Below are 18,481 nucleotides of genomic sequence, written 5' to 3' on the forward strand. Positions count from 1 at the left end.
ATATCAAACGCTGCCACAGAAAACATATACTCGTACAAAAGTTCAGTATAATTAGGAAAAAAAATCATGTTCGAGTTCAAACCAGGTTTTGCAATTGTTCAAATAGTTGCATTTTCCTAATAAAGAAAATTCCTCCTTGTAATAACAGTTTGTAAGGTTCCAGAAATGAAAAGCTGGAAAAGCAAAATGAAATATGGGTATATTGGGTCAATATTGGGACGGTTTTGTGGGATAGTAAAGGTTAGTTTTTGTCGCAGCAGACCCTTAACCGAAGGCCAGACCCTTAACCGAAGTCACCTTCTCTCTGGTAGAGCAGTAGAATAGGTGTAACCCTTTCTTTGCCCACAGTACCCTCAAATAAAAAACAAATCTTTCCCTTAAATCAAATGAAGGGAAAAGTGTTGATTGGGTCGAAGTGTAGACAATCTTGTGTGTGTGCAGCAACTTTTCGATACTATTTGGGGGTGGCAGGGAGGTGAGTTTACTTGACTAACCCAAACCGATTCAAAGCCACACCACCGCCAATAACCCAGGCATAAAGACTTTTCATCTATTTCCGGTTGATCTGGGGCAACCATTCTTCACCAAAGATCACTAGCTTTTCCTTTTGTATAGCCGCTGGTGTTGCCGTTATACAAAGTCGTGTATTTCTTTGCTGGTGTCGCTTCTTTTCGAAGGGTCTTCAGTCACCATCCTTTGTATAGAGAGTAAGGTGTGTGAGTGAGAGCGAGCGAGAGAGAGAGAGAGGAATAACAAAGAAGACGAAGAGGGAATGTGGCCCGGCTACAAACGGCTGGTACAAATGATGCGAAATTGCCGGCCCAGTCCGGGTCATGAATATTACATGTATTCGACTACGGAGATCCTCAACAGTGCTACCACCACCTCGACACCTCCGTAACAACGAATTCTTCCCTAATACCGGGTTACATTCACTTCCACTAAATCGCATCCTCTCCTTCTCCAAACGCCTCCATCTCCTTCACACACACACACTTCCGTTCACATTGTCATTTCCTACAAAAAAAAAACACACCCACACATGACAGCGGTACACGAACGCAAATAACCAGCTCAATCAATTTTCAGCTCATACTAACATCAGTAAATTGAATTCTTCAGCAGACTAACAAAGTACGAGATAATCAGCTCTATATCATGCGAAATCATGTGTTAATAGATTTTGACAGCTTGAACACACAAAAAAAAAAACTGAGGCTGTGTCATGGACATGGCCGTGTGTTGTACGTGAATACGTTTACGTAACGGGTTATATTTTTTATAATATAATATTTTTATTTATGTATTTAGGATGAAATCAAGGAAACGAATAGCTGCTGCCCAATGTGTCTTCATAATCGACGATCGAACACAATCTATACCTATACAGTCCGTTGTCGATGTAGAAGCGATTTCAATTTCAACCGCCCCATCTGCAAATGTACTGACACCGTCGTTGATCCGCTCGGCCGCATTCATTCTTTTACGTTCCCGGCACAGCTTGACTCTGTCATATGGTGTTTTAATATTACCATTCGATTGTTCTTGAGAAACCCTTTCCAACCGTATACGATCTCTGTATTTGGTTTTAGCTTTTCGACGCGTATAGACTGATATAAGATCACAATACTTCCGCTTACTAAGTATTAAAATAAAAAGTATTCAAAGCTATATGATAAACATTCGAATAATTGAAAACTATTTCATTCAATTTAATGAATTTAATTACTTGAAGAGTGAACGTCTGAAACCCGAGAAGAATTAAAGAAAATTACCCATGAAAGTGGAGGGAAAAATCATCGAATTTTCTCAAGGAATAGTTTGCTTTGAGTTTCACTGAGATTGAAACAATGTAAGGCGGACAAAAGCTGATCTCTGATTAGTGGTGATTCCTTCCACGAGATACTTAGGTACATTAAATCCTCTACCCAAACCTCCTCATGTCATCCTTGCCTTGTACGCTGATGACGTGGCCTTTTACACGTCATCTTGAAGAATGGACACCATCACCAGCAGACTTACTCTTGCAATAGACAGACTTACAAAATTCTGCAGCAAATGGAAAATTAAAATTAATCACAAGGCTAACGCTATACTCTTCACCAAACGCAGACCCACTTTTAACCGATAAATCAGATATAATAACTCTCTCATTCCGTGGTCTACCCATGTTAAGTACTTAGGGATAACTTTAGACAACAAACTGATTTTCACTACGCACGTACAGGACAAAGTAAACGCAGGCAAACTGGACAACATGACTATTATTTCCTCTACTCTCACGTGACTCCAAAATGACTGTGACTAACAAACTCCTCCTTTACAAAGTAGTCATTAGGCCGATGTTGCCTGCTCCGCCTGGAGCCTGACTTGTAGTAGCAACATCAAGAAAGTTCGGATAACGCAAAACAAATTTCTCAGACTTGCAACAGACTCTCCACGACGCACTAGAATTGACTCACTCCACGGAGACTGCGTCCATTATCCCCCGGTCTACTCAAACTCCTTTCCATCCTAGACTGCCATCCCAATCCACTCTGCCGCGACATAGCCTCCTACAGATCCTTCTACAAAATACAGACACAGAAGAATAAAACATATCCTAATCTAACTCTCTTCACTAGCTGCAGGTTTTTCCTCTCCTTTTTTCCCTGTATTCTAATCCTCCTCACCTAACTTTTCTCTTTCTTCAGTAGATTAGAAGGTTGAAATGTATAATACATTTACACTTCTATATTTATTTTATGTATATATTTATTAAAATAAATATTTATTCTATTCCATTCTACTTAGGTACATAGGAACTGACGGTCAAAGGCAGCACGAAGACTTCTAGATTTGGGATTATCTGTTCTCGCTCGATGGGGGGGAACAATCCTACAAATAACTTTGGGAGGGGGTACCATGAAAAGAGCGCAATGTTGGCACCGTGAAGTGGTTACTTTTTGGACTTCCACAGAACTTCTTAGGAAGCCTGAGCAGCAACCAGATGTTGAAGGCCACAGAAGGGCCTCTTATCCAACTATACGATAAAGTAATTACTGAACTATGGAGAAAGAACAAAAAAACCATTCCCGCCTAGAACAACACCCGCATTTAACGCTATGTTAAACTTTGAATTCACTAAATCTAAACTAGATATAATCTGCTTTTAAATAAACATATTAAAGGATTAAAAGCTAAATCCACATAATGCTCTTAATTCAAATAGAATTGCCTTAAGGTAAGAGAGAGATATAGAGGATATTATGGAAATGAGGCGATGAATCTAACCACCTAACAGCCAAAAGAGGCTGTGAAGTTATCCCCATTTTATTCTCGCAAAGCCTAGCCCTAATCGCTCTTAGTGGACCACGTTGTACATTATCAAACAATTTGCACCAAAAAAATAATGGGCTGCATTGTGCTGATGCACAAGTAATACTTGAGCTAAAATCAAAAATGATTACTTCAATTATTATTTGTGGGAGGAATATGCGCAATAATAGTTAAAATTTGTATGTATGACGACACACGGCGCAGCTTAAATGGTAAAATTAATTATCTACTGGAGGACTATGTTTTGTGTTTGATCATGTTGAAACAGGAACATCTAAAAAGGCCGGAAAAGTTTTCTTTTTTTTAAACTCAAAAGAAAGAAGAAAATTTCTGTGAACAATTTTTTTTTTACTTCAATTCTCGAGAGTTTAACATCTAACTTATACACTTTTTAACCGTATTCGAATTTTACAATATATGTGCTCAATTAATGTAAATGTGGTTAGATTTCCGGTGCTGATAAATATCTGTGATTTTTTCCGGTCGTAGAACGCCTTGATCGATTTCAGAATTTCATCCATCACCAGAGATTATTGCATGCGTTTGGTGTTAAGGAATTCGACTTCAATCAAACTTACACATACGAGGTGTGTTCAAAAAGTAACGGGAATTTTCGTTTTTTTGAAAAAATATTTATTTATTCATCTACATTAATATTGTCGCCTTCAAAGTAGTCCCCTTCGCATACAATACACTTGTGCCAGCGCTTTTTCCAATCCTCGAAACACTTCTGAAACTCGATCTTTGTGATAGCTTTCAGCTCTTTCAGCGATTCGCTTTTAATGTCATCTATGCTTGTAAAACGACGGCCTTTTAATGTTCTCTTTATGTTTGGAAATAGAAAAAAGTCACATGGAGCCATGTCTGGCGAATATGGAGGCTGGGGCATCGTTAAAGTTTTGTTTTTGGCCAAAAATTCACGAACAAGCAATGAAGTGTGAGCAGGTGCATTATCGTGGTGCAAAATCCATGAATTGTTTTGCCACAAATCCGGGCGTTTTTTTCGGATTGCTTCACGCAAACGGCGTTGAACTTGTAGGTAGTACTCCTTATTGATTGTTTGACCTTGTGGCAAGAATTCATGATGCACTATGCCATTAAAATCGAAGAACACAGTGAGCATAACCTTCACATTCGACCGCACTTGTCGAGCCTTTTTCGGTCTTGGCGATCCAGAATGCCTCCACTGGGACGATTGAGCCTTAGTTTCGACATCATATCCGTAAACCCATGTTTCGTCACCTGTTATAACACGTTTCAGTAGATCCGCATCGTTGTCGACTTCATTGAGTGACTCTTGAGCAACTTCCATTCTCCGCTGTTTTTGTTCGAAATTCAACAATTTTGGAACAAATTTTGCTGCCACACGTTTCATACCCAAAACATCCGAAAAAATTTCATGGCATGAGCCAATTGATATGGCAACATCATCAGCGACTTCTCTGATTGTGATTCGGCGATCGTTCATAACCATTTCTTTCACTTTTTTCACGTTTTCATCGGTTGTTGATGTGCTTGGACGTCCAGGTCGTTCGTCATCTTCAACGTTTTCGCGGCCATCTTGGAAACGCTTATACCACTCGTAAATCCTTGTTTTACTCATAGCAGACTCACCATATGCCTTTATTAACATTTCACACACTTTATTTCATTTTTTACGCAAAATTTAATACAAATTCTTTGATCCATTTTTTTTAACAAACAAAAATCGCCAAGCTCGAAAAACACGTCTAACCTTAACGGCTGCCACTTAAGAAGTAAACAATGAATATTACTGAAAATTTTATCGTACTTCAGGGGCATGTGTACCAACATAATAAAAAAAAAAATTTTACAATCAGACTCTCCAAACCCGCGAAATTTAAACATTCCCGTTACTTTTTGAACACACCTCGTACACTAAACATGCAGAAAACAATCACTAAACTTCAGATCTTTTCCTTTAGCCGCTGAAGATGTAAAAATACTTTATCGTATTTTTTGATTTCCTAAGGGGAACATGAGACCAAATTCACAAGAACTCCTATAATTTATGGTACTTGAAATATGAGAAAACAGGCTCCATTATTTATCCAAGAATTTTCCACAATGCCGAGTATTCGCCAGAAAATATTTTTTGGGAAGATCTCAAATTTGGAAAATATAAATCGATAGTAATTATTAATTTTTTTCGAGAATTAATAAAATGTAATAACTTTTGAAAACAATTCAAATAATTTTGGAGGGGGAAATGATAAAGAAATCACTAAATAATAATGCTGATCAAGTACGTAATAAAATTTCTACCCGTTTTGATGTATATTCATGTAAATCAACACTTTATTCAAAAAGAACCCACTTTTAGAGGTTCAAATCAGAATTTAAATTTCACTTGTGACTTAATTACCAACTGATTGCTTCGTTTATCGAAACAGCTGGTAACAATGGATTGATTGGAGAAGTGGAGCTTCGCTATGTGAACAAGGTAATCAATATTGGTACCATGCTAAAGAATTAGCAACATTATGCTCTTTTTCAAAGGATGGACCAAATAGGGAAGTCCTGTACCTAAATTAATTTTAATGGATATGAGAGAACATGGCGGATGTTGTAGTTATTTCTTGATTATGTGTGGGTAGATGAATGGGCAGCTGGAGAGGAAGTCAAGTTTTACTATGAAAACTGGATGTAAGTTCCGGTTACTCCGCTGTGAATTGTAACTGATCCCAGATAAATGATTTGAATCTAAGATATTTCAAACATTCCCCTCTCCTACTTGTTCATCATATAGTGCACAGTACCGACTGCTGTACTTTTTGAAAATTAAATTTTAAGAGATGCATTAATAGCTCATAGAAACCTTCAGTCTCACCTCACCTCCTTAGAAAAATGGTTCAAAAAATGGGGCTATCAAACTGAACGAAACAAAATCTCCAAACATTACTTTCACACTTCGACGAATCATTCTTCCTACTATCTTTCACAATCTAATTCCTTTACCAGTAGTCAACGTAGTCCGCTACCTTGGGCCTTACCTTAAGACAGAAGACTTACATGGAACCCTTATACTCAGACTTAAGAAGAACAGAACTCAATAGACGCTTCCGACAATTGAAAAGACTACTCGACAACAGATCAAAACTCACTCTGGACCACAAAAGACTTATACCATGTAATTATACTAAAGCCAGTCTGGGCTTATGGCATCGAACTGTGAGGGGTTCAACCAAACGCTCAAATCTGCAAAGGATCTAGGTCCTTGGCAATCTAAAATTCCTCGCTCTATAGTAAACGCTCACTTTCTACGTCACCAATCAAACCATGGCACACAGACTTGAACATTACTTTCGTGCAACACACAAGTTGCTGAAAACACGATTCAGAAAATTCCATCTTAACATTCAAACACATCGCAATCCACTTATACAACATCTATCTTCAAGAACATTTCCAGACAACACTTCTTAGACGTCTTAAAAAGCAGTGGCCTCGCGATCTCCTCTCTGATGAAGAGAGTCAGTAGAATTTAGAATGTTTTTTGGAGTGTTACCGTTGGGTAACTTCTGCACTCTGTTATGTGTGTGATATGTTATTTATTGTTATCATTGTTGTTTATAACGCAAAATGCGTTGATTGTAACTAAATAAATGATTAAAAAAAAAAAAATTTAAGAATAATCCACCCATCTAGCGCGAGCTGGTGTTCCCTAGGGCAACATCCTAGGTCCTCTTCTTTACTCCTTATATACAGCACACATACCTCAACATCCAAATACCATCCTTTCCACCTTTGCAGACAATACTGCAATCTTATCTCTTCAAACGCACATCAACCACTTACAGGACTGGCTTAACAAATGGCGATTTAAAACTAACGTTACAAAATCAAAATATATACGTAGTATTTACTCTAAGACGAAAAATTCTACCTCCCGTTTTCATGAAACTCCTACACCAACTGTGGACAAAGTACGCTACTTTGGACTGTACCTAAAAAAATGGTTGACATGGAATCCCCATACTAGACTGAAAAGACAAGAAACTAACCAACGCTACAAACTTCTACTTGAGTTACTACTTGACAAACGATCGAAACTTAAACTAACTAACAAAAGACTCTTATATATCTCTTCTGTTAATGCAACCTATTTTGGTCATACGTCATCGAAGTATGGGAATTGACTCAACGTTCCAACTGTCTACGCTTCCAGACTGGATTCCAAACAAGGAGATCCCGATTTTGAATCCAGATGTTGGCCCGTGAGATTTACTCACATCCTAACTTCTCATGTTACTTTAAAACTAGAGAACAGTGTCCGGAAACAGGTAGTGCATCGAAATAACCTCCAGGCGCCAATCACCTTAAGATGTTGACGCGTATTTAAAACAAAAAATAAATAAATAAAATTCTAGGGCGTAAAAGAGGTACGCGGAACATGATATATTCATTCATTATACATAAACATATTTCATTGATCAGATATCTAAATAACTTTCTGTTTGTTAAGAAGCTCAATTATATTCGAACAGAATATAGACATTAAATGCTAAATAGATATTCCACGTTTACAATATTACCTTCAACGCCCTTTAACAGCTAGGGATGGTATTTAGTATACCCGGGGTGTGAAGGGATATTAACAATGTTTGTGTTGAAGAGTATAGGGTGAATGTTAGTTTTAGGGTCTATATTGTAAACCTTTCCCCTAATTGGGCCGCACATACATCACACAAACTGACCTCCGGGCTTTTCCCTCGTGTAATCCCATCCCAAACAACATTTCGACAATATCCTCCCTAAGGGCTTGGTACTGTATACAATGTTTTGTACACTCCCTCACATATCTGAAACTACTCTTGACCCTAACAACTTTTTTTTTTTTTTGTTACTCTTTGTCTCACCCTTAAGTAACCTTTTTGATTATTAGTTGTAGGTGAAAGTTTATGGTAGTTGTTAAATAAGCGGTAGAATTTTGTCGCCATCACAGGTTAGTTCCGTTTGTGGATAATGATAATTTATACATTACATTGAATAAATCAAGTACTGAAATGACTTTACCTTCCTCAAACCCAGGTCGAAAAGGAATCACGATTGATTCTGAAATTTCCGGTTCCATCTGACTTAAAAATCGTTTCCGGAATTCTAGCCCAATCATTTATTCAGTTCTGATATTTCCGAAGAAAATTTAATTCAGAAAAATACTTTCTTAAGAGCAATCAGAAAAAGTAAAATAGATAATTATAAGTTAGCTCAGTAATTAGTTAAGATAATACTGTAATATTAGGGCCGCACTAGCCGAGCGGTCAGAGGCAACGCTCAAGATCGTTTTTGACTGGGTTCGATCCCCTCCGATCTAGACCTTTTAGTTTTTATGCTTAACAAAAGAATTCATTGTAAAGAACGTTTGCTAATCGCCTATGTTCGCGACCTACCTAATTTGGTAGTTGAACATAAAAAAGCCTGCCTTAAAAAATAGGCATTACTTTTACAGGACAGATTTTTGAAGTAATTACAAACAAAGGTATCGAAAATTAAGTCTAAAAAATTCTAGTTTTTCATGTATATTAATTGCACTTAACATGCAAGTTTTGAAAAAATGCTCAATCGCAGTATTTCCACTTTCAACAAAATTTTTTTTCGTTTTTAAATATTAATAAAACAATAAAATGTATTCAAGCAATTTTATAGCAAAATAAATTTTACACTCTCGGACCGTAGATTTGAAATTCCCCTTTTTTTATCATTCAATGCATCTACGTATATTTTATTTTTATATAGAAAAATGTTTAAAAATCAGTCATCCATTAAAACGATCCCAGGGTAAATGAGGAAACGAACTTGGATGGACAGACAGACGGACCAAACTCACTATTCCGTACCACTGGAATATATGGGATTTTAACATCCTTGTGCATATTCGAATGGTAATGCCTTGCATTGTAGAGAAGAATTTATTATATGTTTGCATTATCTATTAAAATGCAAATATTGTTGGCAAAAACTAATTTATATGTAAAGATTGTATGGAAATTAAAGATTGATAAATGGGCTCTTACGAGGGTCGTTTGAAAAGTCCGTGCAAAAATAAAAACTACTTAATTTTTTGGGGTAAACCTTTTTTATTTTTCAACATAGTCTCCTTTTAGGCTTATACACTTCGTCCAACGCTGCTCTAGTTTGTTGATCCCTTCCGAATAATTGGATTTGTCCAAGTCTGAAAAATAGCCATTCGTTTCTGCAATCACCTCCTCGTTTGAATGAAATCTTTTTCCCGCCAGCCATTTCTTCATATTGGGGAACAAATAGTAGTCCGAAGGCGCCAAGTCTGGAGAATAGGGGGGGGGATGTGAAACGAGTTGGAACCCTATTTCCATTAATTTTGCGACCACAACTGCTGAGGTGTGAGCTGGTGCGTTGTCGTGATGGAAAAGGACTTTTTTGTGGGCCAATCGAGGGCGTTTTTCTTGCAGCTCGGTTTTCAAACGGTCCAATAACGATGAATAATATGCACCTGTAATAGTTTTACCCTTTTCCAGATAGTCGATGAGGATTATTCCTTGCGAATCCCAAAAGACAGTCGCCATAATCTTTCCGGCCGAAGGAACGGTCTTCGCCTTTTTTGGTGCAGATTCCTCCTTGGTAACCCATTGTTTAGATTGTTCTTTGGTCTCAGGAGTGTAGTGATGTATCCATGTTTCATCCACAGTGACGAAACGACGCTTAAAGTCCTGCGGATTCTTCTGGAACAGCTGCAAACCGTCCTTGCAATCTCACGCACCTTCACTCTTCTGTCATCCATCACCATATCATGGATTTTATCAATGATTTCTGGAGTAGTAACCTCAACAGGGCGTCCAGAACGTTCAGCGTCACTTGTGCCCCATATGGCCACTCCGAAAATTTTGAAACCACTTATAAACTGTTCTAATCGAAGTTGCAGAGTCACCATAATGTTTATCAAGCTTCTCTTTAGTCTCCTTAGGCGTTTTGCCTTTCATAAAGTAGTGTTTAATCAACACACGAAATTCCTTTTCGTCCATTTTTTTTGAAAATCACTTGACTTCCTCGATTCAAACGAATGCCAAATACAAAGAAATAGACCGATCTGGCTGAAACTTGGTGTGTGTTCTTCCAAGAGATGCTACTAACTAAACATAACCTCGATACGCGCCAGTGGTGCTATCTCTCAGACTTTGCACGGACTTTTCAAACGACCCTCGTAAATACCTTTTCTATATCTTGTATTCTGCGAGCAAACGAGGGGTGGTCAAGGAGGTGGGAGAATCATTGTAGATTGTTTTGAGGATGTTAACTGGTTAGGGGAAAAAAGGGGATTTGGTTTAGGGATGGTGAAGAGCAAAAAGGAATGTAAGGAAATGGTCTGACTTTTCAGTCCTTTGAACCTTTAAACCATTTTATAAATTTCGAAAGAGATTAGATTTAAAAGTCCATTTTCCAGGTAAAGATCATTGCACTGGACAGTTGCTAAAAACGACGACGTTCTATAGCTGCAACAACGATAACTGGCTGGACCAATGAATGAAAAGATCGAGAAAATGGTGATCGATTGTGAAGTCGAAAAAAACATTGAGAGAAAAATTCTATGTTCGAGAAATCTTGTGACATGTGTTTACATTAGATTTTTGTGTGATGAAATAATAATTTTTTAAATTTCAAAGTAATGTGTTATTATCCTAATAGCCAAAAAATATTCCCGCCTATAAAGATCACCAAAAATGCTTGAACAGACAGACTTATAGCTACAGTTTAAGGCAATAAGGCGAACATCACAATTGTCATGCCATTAAGCTTGCAGGTAATATTCTAAAGAGATGGAGAACACTAATTAGATTGGTGATGACAGGTAAGTCAGTTTGGAGAGCATGACTGTCGGGCATATGACCAGATTTTAACAGAAGCTTGGTTGTCAAGTCAGCAAAGCTGTCTTGACTAAACAGCTGAACTGAAACCCAACTGGTTTTGGCAGCCGAGTTTTAGCTGTCGCTTACACTAATTACATTCATCTTATACAGATGTAGCAATTTCACGTAGGCCTTCTCAATCTTCAACCTTACTACCATCTCAAGATAAATTTATTCTCAAAGGTTTAAATTAGTAAAAGAATATAATAACAGCGTTGTCTTTAATTTGGACACATTAAAATCAGATGGTAGTAGATGATATTGTAGTTTTATAAAGAATAATTTGTGTCCCACATGACAACTGCGAAATGTGACGTGCTAAATTTATTTACTACGATAAAAACCAGAACAGTTTGGTAGCTTTCTTCTTGAGAAGTAGTAGTGCGTTTTCTTGTTCTTTGTTTTAATTTTTATATGTTGAGTATGAGCTCGGACGAAGAACAACTCCTTCTGCTAATAGCTTTGCAAAGCCAAAAAGAAGAAAAGACGAAGTTAAGGTGCATGAGATCAATAAGAAGAGAGAACAATTAGGGGAATACCACCGCCTTAAGTATCGAACTGGAGTCACATGAAGATAGGGTTTTTTAAAAAAATATTTTTATAATGACCGTGTGAATCATCAAACAAAAATCTGTATTTGCGCACATTTACCTGCAAAAATTTCAATTTCTTCAATCATTTTCGATCAAAGGTGGCAGGGTGGTCACGTTGAAATCTGTAATTTTGTACTACCAGATCGCTTTTCGTCGCGACAAAGACTAGCCCGCGGGCGGTAGACCGCGTTCTGTTTGTCAGAGATGATGCAACATTGTGTCAAACAACAAGACCGCCTGACCGCCTTGGTCGGAGATCATAGCCCGCCGCGACAGACCGCTTTCTGTGTGTCCAAGCCTTTAAATCACTAACCTGATCTGAAATACATTAAACTAGCGTTACTACATTACTAGCGAAAATTCCAATTCAAACAGAAACCGAGATTTTCAAATTGAAATTAACTTAAAGTGCACTTCTCTGCCTTTCTTTGGGAGGGAGTAAAGTGGAGTCTGAATGATACAGAATGAAGAAGTATTTATCTATTTTTTGTTAAGAAACGTGCGAACGCAAACTAACAGGACTGTTTCTGGCAGGAGTACTCTGAGTCATCCATGTGACAAGGGAAAGCCATTAAGGGATAGGTACTGGGAAGAGAGAGAGAGGGTGAGACGAACATAGGGAACAGCGGCCTCCCTTTTGGGTTTCACTTGCCGGTGGATCCTAATATGCGAGTGAGAGTGAACTGCAATGGTAGATAGTTTGAGTATGTGACACCCTGTTCTATCTCTATCTCCCAGAATGTTTGGGGCACGGGCGTAGAGGTCGACTGCTTGGCATTTATCTCCGGCTGACAGGACGCATGGAATACCGCAGTGACACTAACAGGGTCCTGGCCCTTTCTGTCCGTGTACAAACACACCTGCACACCTGAATAATATACCTGGAATTCTCCTTAAACGACAAAAGCTCTTATTACAATAATTTCTATGCTCATTATCAAATTTTGTCACTCAATTAAATTTTTTGCTGATCGTTGAACGTTGATTGGACCAAAATCGAATATTCTTCCATCATCATAGGGCACGCGATTCTATTCCAAGATACAGGCTGCAGCAAATTAGAAAAAAAAACTAAGCCGTTATCTTTGTAGAGCCTTCAAAATAGAATTCTTTACCTCAAGATCTAGTGAATTGTAACGTACAGAACCCATTAGCAAGTCGAAAGATTATTAATTATAACAGAACATGATGTGCATTGTATTTAACATTAATATTTATACGATAAAACAATAAAGTTTCGAAAATCTGGTGAAAATGTTCACACGACTTCCTCTCATTGCTCCTCTTACTTCCGCTCACTGTTCCTCCTACTTCCTCTCATTGCTCCTTTTACTTCCGCTCATTGCTCCTCTTACTTCCTCTTACTTATACTCAAGGTTCTATCGCATAAACATTCTTTGAATTCAGAACATTTGAGTCATATTTAATTCTTATTAACATTATACAGCTTGTTACCCTGAAATGCAGCACATGGTAACCCCATTTACCAGCGCACAAGAGATTGGCCCGTTCATTACTGAAAAATAGCCCTTAGAGGCAATCCCCATTTTCCGGAAATGCCCTTAATTTAATGCCCCTGAAAAATTGTTTCAAATAAAAAATACGGATCTAAAAAACCCGTCTTAAAATATTTATATACTAATATGGATAGTATAAAAAACTAGTACATCAAGTTTAACCAAAAATTAAACTCTGAGAGCCTCAAAACTAAAATCTGCAAGATTTCAAATATAATGTAATATAATTGCAAGACTGTAAATCCCAAAATTCTAAATCTATAAATGTGATTCAAACTCATAATTTGGAAAAAATCTTCATTTCACTTCCTGGCAATACACGGTTTGTAGAACAGTGCATTACAATGAAGTGACGTAATAGGAAAGGAGAATTCTAGAAAAATTAAATAATCTACGTGCCGGAAATATAAATAAAATCGTTGAAGCCAAATTGAAGGAAAAAAAAAAGATTGAAAAATACGGTCAGTAAAGTTGGACTTTTCAAAGTGGTTAATGGATTTTCTTCGAAAGCTACTTATTTAATTTTCCTTGATAATCTACAGGAAGTTAGGGACTGTACATTCAACTGAGCTACAAACCGTAAATAGCACTTAAGAAGCGAACGTAACCTCCCTCCTCTCCCAAATGTCCTCTTAATCCAATTCTTCTGGAAAAAAAAGAAGAAAATGTGCCCAACAAAAGCCTGCAGTGCCGTGAAGAACAGGATCCGCCCGCCCATTGACCAATAACAATACAAATAGAAGCTGCAGATCTCAATGAATGGCTAAGAGTTAACCAAGCTTAAGAGAAAAATCTTAGGAGCCTTTTTTTTGGGGGGGAGGGGTAAATCAAAGAGGAAAATCCATTTAGAAACGAGCTACTTCCGCCTGGAAAAATTATCTTAAAACTGGGAATTTTGGCAATCCATTTAATTCTTCCTGATGTTTTAAACATGGCAGAACCGTTCGTACATAAGGTGGAAATGGCGCTGTTACAGAGAGAGGAAACGTAACCAATCCAACTCTTCTAAAAGTGCCCTTATTGTGACTTTCCACAAAGAAAAAGAGGTCAATGAGTACTGTATGATGATTCTTTTTGATAAAATGCCACTTCCGCTTAGGAGATTTTGGACACAAACAGTCTATGACAGGGATGGCGAACCTTTTTGAGACGTGGGTCAAATTTTGTTCATTTTTTTTTTTTTTTAGTACTAGCTCTTGGGTCACTAATGCCCATTTGCACAAGAGTTAAGTTTAAAAATTTTAAACTGAATATTTTCAAAACTAAACATCTTTAAAATTCAGTTGGCTTAACGGGTAAAACGGGACGAAACTAGTGCTATGGAAGTCTCTTTTTACAAACTTCATTCCATTACTTCTTTCTTTTAGAAGGAATGAAGTAAAATTTATCAATTGTCACAAGTTTGGGGAAGTTTCACTATCAGAACTTTTGGATATTATGACGAATATCTGCGGCTGTGTATGTGATGTCGGTGGTGTTAAGGAAAGAGAAGGGCTAGCAGCGTTAATGAGCGTCATTGTTACGTCACCAACTCTAGGAGTACGCCAATTAACGTCTTACTAGCTCACTCCAGGTTTCCCCTTGCACAACCAGCTAACTTCCCTAGTGTGTTTAGTGAAGGAGGTTGAAGAAAGATGCCCTAGGGGGATGTAGCAACGACGCGAACAGAGTAGGGGGCAAAGTGTTTGACGGGGAATAAGCAAGTGAAAGGGTGCTTCTTCCGCTAAGTCGTTGTCCCGGTGACTTCTACTTCCGGCCCTGCCATGCACCCGGTGGTGCTAACAAGCTTCCACAGGATAACGGCGTTACTCGTTATGAATAAAATTATCATTAATCCGTGTAATGTGCGAGACCCCCAAAAACAGTTCCAACTATGGAGCCCATTCCATGGGAACTCTATTCTGCCCTCACCTCGCCCACACTTTACGCTGTGTGCGCTTGCGTGGATATGCTCTCTCGCTGCACGTCATTGTGAGAGAGAGAGGACGGTAAAGTAGCCGGAAGAAGCGGGGCCGCACTCGGCATACTTCATCGTTAAACAACCACTCTAACTCACACAAGAACGTACCTATATTCGTACATTAAGTAAGAAGAAGCCTTAGCCTTGTATATACATATTCGTATAGATGTAGATATAGAGGAGCCTAGCACCTTAGGGAAGCCTGCAACCTTCAGCCATACCATTTCCCTTAACGCCTCATCAACACCAAAACACGTTCAAAAACTTTTATACTTTAAAACTTCAGACTTTTCGAAGTTAATGATCTAAAGTTAGAGGAATAAATAGCCCAGATAAACTGCACATTCAAATCTACATTACTACCCTTGTACTATGAAAGCGTATATTACTGAATGTTGGGCACGTTAGAGTGCTGCTTGACTATTGAATCCTCTGATGATGAATAGAAAATAGAAAAAAAAACCTTAATTCAGCTGTAATAGCGCTGTGAGCAACGGGATAAAATAAAATGTCCATAACACTTGCAGAATGAAGCTATCCAATGGTAAAACTCCAACGATACTTGGCTTGGTCATCAGAGAGGAGTTCGCTTGGACACTCATCTTTTAGAGTCTAGAAATATTATCTGGACTTGTTTTGGGAGAAAGGTTTTGAAACCTTGGATTACAAAAGACCAAAAGAAAGAAACAAAAAAATGGTGTAAAACGCACTTACAAAAGTTATGTTTCTACAATTTTAAGGTAATTAATATTACATTTTCTTTAAACTCCAAGAATTCAAACGAGCAACTGTACTCTACACAAACAGAGACTACACTGGAGACTGAATCAATAGTACATTAATTTCCAGGAACTCAGATCATAACTGGTCACTATAAAGCCTAGATTCTCCGATTGGAAGATCCAGCTTGGCCAAGTTATGGACAGACACCTCAGACTTGGGATAGCATTCTATTCAGCTGAAGCAAGGTCCGATTTCAGCTGAAGAAGTCAAGCCTTATCCAAGAAGATTAGTGGCCAATGGGGGGGAAAAAACCCCTTAATTATATAACCCTACTTTTGGGGAACGGTGATAACACTTTAGGGAGTATTTGTCCATCTGACCTGGCACTAATGAGGGACTGTATTGACCTAATAAAGGTCATATTGTTAAAAATTAAATATAAGATTGTATTTCATTATTAGCTTTGCAAAAGTAGAACCTTGGTTAGAAAACTGGCGTATAAAAATTAACCCAACTAAGCCTAAATACATAGTCTTCACACTCAAACGTCAAACTCCACCACCTGTCTTCTTACATCATACACCTATCCCACCATACGAGACCATGTGCGGTACCTTAGAATGTACCTAGACAAGAGACTTACCTGTAACCCCCATACGAGACTTAAACGTACCGAACTAAACAAACGATACAAACTTCTAGCCAGACTACTCGACAAAAGCTCAAAACTCTCACTACAGAACAAACGACGACTCTATACAGCTCTTCTCACCACCAATATGGGACTTACGGACTCGAACTTTACGGAACAGCTAAAAAATCGCAACATCAATAGACTGTGCAAACACTCCAATCCAAAATACTCCGCCGCATAATAGACGCTCCCATTCTATGTTAGCAACCACACAATCCATACAGATCTCCAAATTCCACTTATCTCCGAACTTGCCAAAATTCGATACAAAAATTTTCACCAAAAACTCTCACTTCATCCCAACCCTCTAGCTGCAAACTTGTCTTCAACTACGCTACCCTCCAAACCTCGAAGACGGCTGAGGCGCCGTTGGCCCCGTGACCAACTGGGTGACTAATGGTGGCCATCACTGGATGACCGTCATTCACGTCTGCCACGCTATTCACATACACTTATCGCATTTACCTATTGTACCCTGTAGCTACAGGTGTAAATTACATTAAAAGGATAAATAAAATAAATAAAACAGAACATAAAACAATTTAAAAAAGAAAAATAAAATTCATAAACACAAAGAATTTTGAAAAGATTTTGAAAATAACTTACCTTGAACACTGTTCGGCGGACAGGGTGAGGAAGGGCAGCAGGGAAACGATGTACAACACTTTTAGAATCATTTCCGCTAAATTTCCAATTTCATGGTTCTGTAACAGAAAAGTAAAAACAGGAAATAAATATCTTAAACTAAAAAGAAGAACCGCCATTAAAAAAAAAAAACATCAAGAACAATAATTGGCTGTGGGCAAAATAAATAAATATAATCTTAAATCTGATTGGAAGTTTGTTTTAATAAGGGGAATAAAGATTATTGCGAATTTCAGGCATAGTACCTTACAACAGTCAGGACCAAAGACCTCCCCAACCTTTAAGGCAAACGCCCATAATGTAAAACCTTCAGTGTTCATAAGTGTAAGCCCTGAAGATGACCTAGTTCTTAGGTCTCACTAAATATCCAAAATAACTCCAACCCCCCCAAATAGAATCTGCACGAAATTCAGTCTTAAAGGCAACTCATTTTGCTTCTCTAAATATTCAAACAATTCACTAACTGAGTTCATCTTATTTTTCCCTTAAGTACACTTGTGCATGATTGGGCATTCTCAGAATTAAGTTCTTCGTCATGAAGGTACTAATTTTTCCATTATGAAGCACCAAAATAGTAACCAAGGGTAGTCAGTCCTAATGTGAACAGTTCTGCCAAAATCGCTATAGAATTCTACCAGAGATTATTACCTTAAATGGAATTTTAGAATTAACATAATGGTTGTAGATTAAAAAGTGAACACTTCAAAGATACTAAATGCATTGTGATCTAAAAGATCTACTATGAGTAAATGTATTTGGGAAGACAAGTTTAAGAGTTTGCGAACAAGAAATAGTTGCATACATCTCTATAGTCTCTCAATGTGTGTCTAGTGAGTATTCAGATTGAACAGTTGTTCTGTTATTTTAGGCTGGGATTACTGCAGAACTCCCTAAATAAGAGTTCACTTCATGTCATGAACATCAGTGTTCAAAGATCATTCGGTGTTAAGTAGAGAGAAAATGGTCTTTTGACGAAAGATTTCATCGGCAGGGCGAGAACTTGTTTTTAAAAAAATATTTTGACAATTCTTTGTTTGATCTTTCTTCAAGTTTTAATTCCAATTTCCTTAAATTAGAGGAGCAAAAGAATGAGTAAAAAAAAATGAGTTCTACAAAGTTAGAAAAACAAG

The 18,481-nt window shown here is 37.7% G+C and overlaps 1 protein-coding gene across 4 annotated transcripts in view; it reads right to left on the reverse strand.

Annotated features, from left to right (window-relative positions):
- LOC141448011 (C3 and PZP-like alpha-2-macroglobulin domain-containing protein 8) overlaps positions 1-18,481 on the reverse strand; it is a 413,880-nt gene that overhangs the window by 237,791 nt on the left and 157,608 nt on the right. For all 4 annotated transcript variants that reach the window (XM_074116013.1, XM_074116012.1, XM_074116011.1 and 1 more), the window contains exon 2: positions 17,313-17,410. In XM_074116013.1, coding sequence (XP_073972114.1) covers positions 17,313-17,410 — 98 coding nt within the window. The remainder of the gene's footprint in view (positions 1-17,312; positions 17,411-18,481) is intronic.

The sequence above is a fragment of the Rhodnius prolixus genome, unplaced genomic scaffold (genome assembly GCF_049639745.1).
Source record: "Rhodnius prolixus isolate KJV_2025 unplaced genomic scaffold, Rpr scaffold_13, whole genome shotgun sequence".
NCBI classification, from domain to species: Eukaryota; Metazoa; Arthropoda; class Insecta; order Hemiptera; family Reduviidae; genus Rhodnius; species Rhodnius prolixus.